At 33.0% G+C, this 8,491-nt stretch overlaps 1 protein-coding gene across 1 annotated transcript; it reads left to right on the top strand.

Annotated features, from left to right (window-relative positions):
- The first annotated feature begins 7,247 nt into the window (after nt 1–7,247).
- LOC114098797 (olfactory receptor 13C8) lies at nt 7,248–8,201 on the top strand. The gene has a single exon (XM_027943026.2). It carries the CDS (start codon nt 7,251–7,253, stop codon nt 8,199–8,201), a length of 951 nt encoding a protein of 316 aa, XP_027798827.1. The 5' UTR covers nt 7,248–7,250.
- The last annotated feature ends 290 nt before the right edge of the window (nt 8,202–8,491 follow it).

The following is an 8,491-nucleotide window of genomic DNA, read 5'->3' on the forward strand; positions in this document are numbered from 1 at the left end:
CTCTAAGCATTTATAATTATGTCAAAATAAGGCCTAATGTTATGTATGACTATTATGAACCAATAAAAAATATATGATAAAGGGATGTTGGTTCATTAGGATAGGAAATAATGACAATAGACCTGGACAGATAACAGAGATTTAGAAAAAAATGGGGAAAAATTTTAACAGATAGGAATACAACATCCTAGGGCAGAAGAATGGGAAATATGCACAATAACCCCTGCACACTGATGGTATTTATTACCTCTACTCCTCCAGGTGGAAGAGGACTTAACTCATAAAGAATGGCATACTTTACCATAGATCAGCCTTAAAGTCTTCAAATACTGTGGTAATGTGGGTTGCAATATATTCCTTATTTGAATTTTGTCAACACAAAAATGTACCAATTATAGGACATAATGAGGTCTGACAACATTCCCCCTAGAGTTTTGAAAAGTTTTTAATTTTCTATGCTTATATTCCTGACTTTAATTTGTTGCAAATATTAGGCCCCTCCCTATCTTTTCCAAGAAAGAATTTAAATTGCCTTTCTGTACTAATAGCTAGTCCTTTGGAAGATATTTCTGGAGCTCAAAATGTAGAGAAATATTTATATCACCACAAAGTTCTCAATGAACCATGGACCATCTTACACCATTTTCTTTTTTTCTGAGATTGAACTAGAATACTGGGCCTGTGAGTTAGAATATTTTAGACAGACTCACCTATTGGTATTACCTGAAGGATACACTACAGGTAAGTGGAAACTTGAAGAAAATAATAGGAGGAGCACACTGTTTACTGATTCTCATTTGAACCCCCTTGCTTTATCCTGCCAACTATCACATAAAGTGGAGAGCATTTCTTAAGGCTACAAAGGAAATGCTATTAAGGAAGAAAGCCAGTCTCAAACCAAAGGAAAAAAAAAAAAAACATTCCTCAGACTCAGGGGTACAGAAATGACATCAAAGTCATCTTCTTGTTATGTAAATACTCTTCCTAAAATTATGGATGTTAATTGTATATGGTTTAACTTTTTCATCTATTGAGTTTTCAGTAGCGTCATGGAGATTTGTATTATATTTTAGACCATCCTCTGAGTACCATTCACAACAAAACTCTTAGGTACAAACTGCCCTTACTTAAAGAAGAGGAGGAAAAATGGTTCCAAGTCTTTGAGTTTCAAATGTAGGTACTCTAAGTTCAGTGTTCTCTTCTAATGTCACATCTGCCTCTTGAAAAGCATCTATTCCTTTCTCTCCCACCCACCACCAATTCTTAAGATAGAAGGTACATTGGATTCCCCTCTGTGGTGCTTTAACCTAGAAATATCAATGTAAATTGGTGTGTTATCCCTCATCTTCTTCAGTAGACAAGCAATATGAACACTGTTACTGTACCTGTAATCTGTTTTTTTTTAAAATCTCTGTCCCAAATATATAGAACTGCAATATTATAATCTGACCATCTTGTGGTCAAATAATATGGCCATAACTATGGGAACTATGTTTGAAAAGATTTTTAAAATGTTTTCTGAGATATCATGTGTTAGCTCAGATATCATATCACCCGTGTGGTTATATTATAACATATTAAAAAATTGTGGGATTCAAACTTTGTAAGAGACAATTATGATGATTCCTATACCTAATATAAATGCAATTCTTATTAGATATAATTCTCTGTAAATAATAATGGATGTAAACTTCCTCTTCTATTAACCCTTTCTGGAAGTTCCTTGAACCAAGTTTCTATAATCAGTGCTTCTTTATCTTTTACTTATTCATTGACCAAGAAAGTAACTTTGAGTTACCTTTTAATTGTAACTAAATATGACCCAAGAAAGAACTAAATGGGTTTTATGTTCCTACTCTCTACCATAATTTTAACATATGTGATAACAATGAAACTTAAGATCCAACTAATGAGCCTCTGTTAGTCCCAATACATAAGTGAACTCCCAAAGCCAGAAGCTAGAACATTAGCGCAATGCCACAAAGCTCCCAGGAGGTGGCAGCAAATATTCTTTTCAGTTTATATGTGTTTGAGGATGATTTCCTATAGTGTTCAATACACCCTGGGGGGTCCATATAGAAAAACCATAGACAAAATGAATGTGTACTGTTTCAAACTATGAACAAAGTCTCAATGAATTTACTACTTCTAGAAGAGAAATTCTCAGAGGAAAAGGAGGAAAGAAGACTGTTTTTAGCAAAAAAAAAAAAATGTGTATGAAAGGTTCAAACAGCACTCGCTCGTGCAGACACACACACACACACACACACACTCCCACCACAACCCCATCCCCCAGCACCAATCCTGTAACTTATTAACTGATATGGTTTTTGTTTTTCTTTTATTCTGAGTTTCTGGTGAAGTGACTTTCACACTCAGAAGTGAAAGATACTGAAAATCCAGGCAGAAAGAGGCACTTAATAACTTTAGTAAGTGAAGCACCCAAAAAGCTTTAGCCACTTCTTCAAGCTAAACTAGATGTACATTAGTCACCAGGGACAGAAGTGAACTGGAAACTCAGGGGAAACAGGAAGATTTTCTTTTTGCCAAGGAAAATAAAAACTTTTTGATATCAATTTGACCTAAAATGAACTGCCATGTGTCTATTTCCAAAGGAAGATGAATTATGAGTCAAGTTCTCTATAAGCTAAAGAAGGAGTCCATGATTTCCCTGAAAAGCAATGATTACAAATCTACAAAACACAGGTCAAAGTTGAGTACTGATGAGAAACATACATGATCCTGATGAACACTCCTCCATTAATCAGGGCTAATACCAATGCCAGATTTATTTGAGTCACACTAAGGAAAAACCTTTCCAGTGGGACCACAGGACCTAATTTTCTTTTCATTCTCCTTTATTGTTGACCAATCACTCTATGACTTTTTAAAAAAATTTACCTAGATAAAAAGTTTGACTTTTAAAAAGGTTTGGTCAAACTAAGCTTTGATTTATTTTTTTTCTTTTAAATGACTCATTTTCCCTTTTAATCTATTAAATATTATTTGTATATGGCATCATGAATCAATTCTTTTTATTTTAATTTTTATGATACCTCCTTCCATTTAAACTACTGTTTTTTATCAGCATTTCTTTGTTGACTATGCTATATATATATATATATATATATATATATATATATATATATACTCTTTGATTTATGCATGTACTTTTGTTTGTCTTTTTCTTTTATATTTAGGCTTTAATTAATCATTCACCTCTGTATTTTATTTCCTACTTCCCTATGTTATTTTCCTCAGTCTTTACAAAGCCTCCTATATTTCCCCACAATCACTGATTCCACTTACATTCTCTCTCCCATCTCACAGTGATGTGTTTGATTTGTCTCTATACATGCTGGTAAAATATGTATTTTTAATTTTAATAATTTTACAGTGATGTAGATCACACTGCTGCTTATTTTTTCAGGAATTTATTTATATTACTGTATTAATAGTCCATTTGCTTCCAATTTCTGTAGAGTGTACCATTGTGCATATTCACATGTGGTAGAACCAATACTCTGAAAATACAGTTTGCCTCTGACATTCTTTTGCCACAAAAAGTGCAATGATTAACATCATGCTTGTCTTCTTTAGCCCAAGGACAGACTAAACTAGGAAACATTCCCAGGACTGGAATCCCTAGGTTCTACCCAATTTTAATTTAGCCAGAAAACTTTCCATTGTATCAGTGAATCCTACCTGCCCCCATGTATGCCATTTTGGGGTGATTTTACTTTTCCAATAAAAATAAGTAATATTTCATGCCTGTTTAAGTGATCACTTTTGAACCTTTAATAAACATTTTCAGATTTTCTACTGTAACATTACTATGAAATGTTGTTTCTGAGAATTTAATAAGCATTTCTCAGATTTTCTAAGTTTGAGCATCTCTCCATATACTTGTCAGCCATTTAGGAAACCACTTCTGTAAACTGCTATTGTATACCCTTTGACCAATTTTCTTTTGGTTTGAAGTTTTACATTTTCAATTATCAAGATTTTTTTATCCATTATAATATTGACCCCTTGTCAGTTATCCCCTGTATGATTATCCCTTATAATCAGCTTCTACATTCTATTAACTTTATATCTAATGTACTTCATTGAAAAGAAATTATTTATTTTGATATAACTAAAACCACCAACTTTTGCTTATAGTTGATGACATTTGAGATTTTGAAAGACTGTTTAGTTCACAAAGATATACTATATTAGCTCATTAATTGAAAATTTTCATTTTTCACATTTATATCTGTAATCCATTTGGTTTCCAATTTTATGTACGTATGATGACCCAAATGTCTAATTTTGTCTCTTTGGTAACCCACGACCCAAATGTCTAATTTTGTCTCTTTGGTAACCCAAATTCTAATTTAATCTCTTTTTTAATATAAAAGACATTTTCCTAACATTATCTACTAAATTTTCACTCCATTGCTGCTTTGCCTTCACAATTTTTATCTAGCTCCCATATGTACATGTGTCTCTATCTATGATCTCTTTTCTTTAACCTTGGATTATTTCAATGTACGTGCACTATTATTATACTATTTCTATTATTGGGGCTTTGTAGTGTATCCCAAATACAGATTCTTCCTTATTTTTCTTTTATAAAATTGTGTATGTTAAATTGTGTACTTTTATTCTTCCATACAACTTTTTAAATGAGTACTTACATTCCTTAAAATAAAAATTTGGGTACATTATGAATGGATTCAGTTGGATGTACAGACTAATGGGGTTGGCAGGGGCAGACTATTGCATTTTTATATCATCGATTAATAAGTTATACCTTCACAATTATTCATAGTTTGTTATTCTCTATATCATAATTTTAAAGGATTTATTGAAAGATCTCATTCAGACTTTAAAAGGTCCAGGGACTTTATCCTTTTATTTTGTTATTACATTTCTAAAGTTTTCTAATCATTAATTTATAAATGTAAAGAGAACTGTTGATTTTTCCATTGATCTTATAGCCATAAATTTTACTATTTTTCCCCCTAGGTCATATAGATTTTTAGCCTTTATTTAACATTACTTCTGTTATTTTCTTGTCTAATGATTTTTACCAGAAATTGCTAAGCCTATGTTAAATGGAGGCTGTAAGAATGGACATTCTAACCTTGTAACAAATATTAATAAGAATGAAATAGCTATCTCCATTAATTACTAGCAAATAGTAATTTGATATGGGCTTTCGTTCAAATTTAGAAAGTTACCTTCTGCTTTGTGAACTTCAGATAAATTATATGAAAATTATGAATTGAACTTCACTAAATGTGTTTTCACATCTCCAAAATCATAACATTTTTTATTCAGGTTTTTTATACCATGATTTGCAGTGATAGTTACCAAATATTTAAGGAAGGGCACTCTATGTCCCACAAAATAGCAATCCTGTCTCTTTAGAAATGTATGTAGCAGAGGGTTACCAAAACACAAACACTATTTTATTATCATTGAAATTATTTAAAATACAGATTTTAATATTAATTCTTACTTATTTCACTGGGCAGTTTTTCAACTATGACCTCGGAATTCTCTTTAAGAAAAAAAAAAACAGAATAGTGATAAGAATCTGAAAGAATAGTGCATTCTTCTCACTTGAAAAACAAGTATAGAGGACAGGAAAGGTAGCAGAATACAACAGTTACTAATAGGGCATTATGTAAAAATGTGGATGTGTAACCGATGTGATTCTGCAATCTGTATTTGGGGTAAAATTAGGAGTTCATAACCAACTTGATTCTAATGTATGAAATATGATATGTCAAGAGCTTTGTAATGTTTTGAACAACCAATAAAAAAATAGATTTTAGATGGACAAAAAACTGGCATGTTTGTTTTTCAACAATATAACAACTAACTTTTAAATCTAAAAAAAAAAGAAAAAGAAAAACAAGTATAACTGCCAATACTGGTTTTCTAAACTGTCCTTTTTGGGTGTTTTATAGGTTCCTGTGTGAATTTTCTTTACCAAAAATAATGACTGGATGTCAGTGACATTGTTAAATGTATATATTTTTAATAAAAACACTATCATTATAGATGATCCTCACCTGATAGTTCTTGCATGAGGTGTAAATAAACAAATTAGAGAAGACTACAATGTACAATGTCACCTTTCTTTACCAATAATAAAATTGTCTTTTTTAATACTTTCAATTTATTCCAATTTTGAAAAATACTTGTTAAAACATAAAAGCCCTTGTTACATTGAAAAAGAGAGTGGATAAATGTAAATATTTGTTGTTTTTCTCGAGGAAGGTACTTTCCTCAATGAGATTTTTCATAAACACTCAAGGAGGTTATATGTTACAATCACTCCTCACCAGCAGACAGACTAAGATTAGAATGGTACTCAGTCACACAGGCCATACTATTATTTTGATGGAACCTAATCAATTTTTGTCTTTGTGGGCCCTTTTTTCCATTAAAAAGTTAAAAGTTATATTTTATTTCTGTATCAGTATAAAGATATATATTAATATTATATGCTAAAACTGAAAAGTTCACTTTTTCTTCAGATTTTAAAACATTTTCCTAGGCTCCTCACCGTATGACAGGCTTGCTGCATTGACAGCCTTGTGTTAATATTTCAAATAGATATAAGATTCTGTTGGGTAATATAAATGATTAAAGACCAATTAAGTACAACATGTTCATTAGCAACCTATATTCACCTCCAGTGACAAGACACAAGAGAGTGAGGAGAGTACTCTAGCAGAAAGAAGAGACATGCTTCAAAGACTATGGGTCAGTTGTAACAACTTTATGATGGAAACTGCTTCAGTATTTTCAAAAATCCTCATTTATTTGGAACCAAGCTGGAAGTATAGATGTTTAACCATAGCTGATGATTTTAAAATATTGACCTCTAATTCACACTTTAAACACAGTGCAGACACCCAGGGCCAAACCAAGCACAGCTGTCTGCTGAATCCAGGCTGTCAGCCACTGCTTTGCAAGAGGCAGAACTTTTAGAAATGACAAGAAAATGGTTCGGGATCCAAAGCTCCTGTCTCTTAAGTCTGAGAAAGTCAGGTTGGGATCCTCAATGTAGTGAGCCAGATTTATAGTAAAAAAAAAAAAAAAATTCTCAGAGTTACACTATTGCACCGAAATACAAAATTTCAGTAACCCAGACTATGATCCTTTAAAAAAAAACAGCTCTTGCAGATATTGTATTAACAGATTTCTGTTCTATCATCCACAGAGTTCTGTTGGAGAAAGTGTATAACATGGAAAGAATCAATGATTCTGTGTTGACAGAATTTGTCTTGGTGGGGCTTTCTGCCCACCCAAAACTCCAGACAGTTTTCTTTGTGCTAGTTTTGTGGATGTACGTAATAATCCTGCTTGGAAATGGAGTCCTCATCTCAGTGATCATCTATGATTTTCACCTACACACCCCCATGTATTTCTTCCTCTGTAATCTTTCCTTCCTGGACATTTGCTACACAAGTTCTTCTGTCCCTCTAATTCTTGACAGCTTTCTGACATTAAGGAAAAAAGTTTCCTTCCCTGGGTGCATGGGGCAAATGTTCCTCTCCTTTGCCATGGGAGCCACAGAATGTGTGCTTCTAGGCATGATGGCACTTGACCGCTATGTGGCCATCTGCTATCCACTGAGGTACTCTACCATCATGACCAAAGGTGTCTATGTGCCCATGGCAGCTGGATCATGGGTCACTGGACTTGTTGACTCCATGATACAGACATCTCTAGCAATACAATTACCATTTTGTACTAATAATGTCATTCATCATTTTGTCTGTGAAATTCTGGCTGTATTGAAACTGGCCTGTGCTGATATTTCAATCAATGTGATCAGCATGGCAGGGTCAAATCTGATTGCCCTAGTTATTCCACTGCTAGTTATTTTGAGCTCTTACATTTTTATTGTTGCTACCATTCTGAGGATCCCTTCCACTGAAGGAAAACGTAAGGCCTTCTCCACCTGCTCAGCCCACCTGACAGTGGTGATTATATTCTATGGAACCATCTTCTTCATGTATGCAAAGCCCAAGGCTAAAACTTCCACTGGTACAGATAATCAAGACATCATTGAGGCTCTCATCTCTCTCTTCTATGGAGTAATGACCCCTATGCTCAATCCTCTCATCTATAGTCTGAGGAACAAGGATGTAAAGGCTGCTGTTAAGAATATGCTGAGTAGGAAAATTTTCTGATGAAATATGAATACTAATTTTTACTATATGACTTAGTATTCAAAGTAGCTACAGACTCAAAATTCAGAAACAGAAAATTACCACATGAAAACAAATTTACCATGTATCATTCAAAACCATGTGATAGCAACATTTCAATAGCTGTTATACAGTTTTTTGTACTAACTGTAGAAATGAGTCATGCTCCTTGTTTAAAACATAATTACTACAGAAATGCAAATTGTTGATAATCTCTTAGGAATACTCAGCAAAAGAAATCACTCTTCAACATTGAGAAAATAATAATAACC

This window comes from Marmota flaviventris, chromosome 13 (genome assembly GCF_047511675.1).
Source record: "Marmota flaviventris isolate mMarFla1 chromosome 13, mMarFla1.hap1, whole genome shotgun sequence".
Classification (NCBI taxonomy): Eukaryota; Metazoa; Chordata; class Mammalia; order Rodentia; family Sciuridae; genus Marmota; species Marmota flaviventris.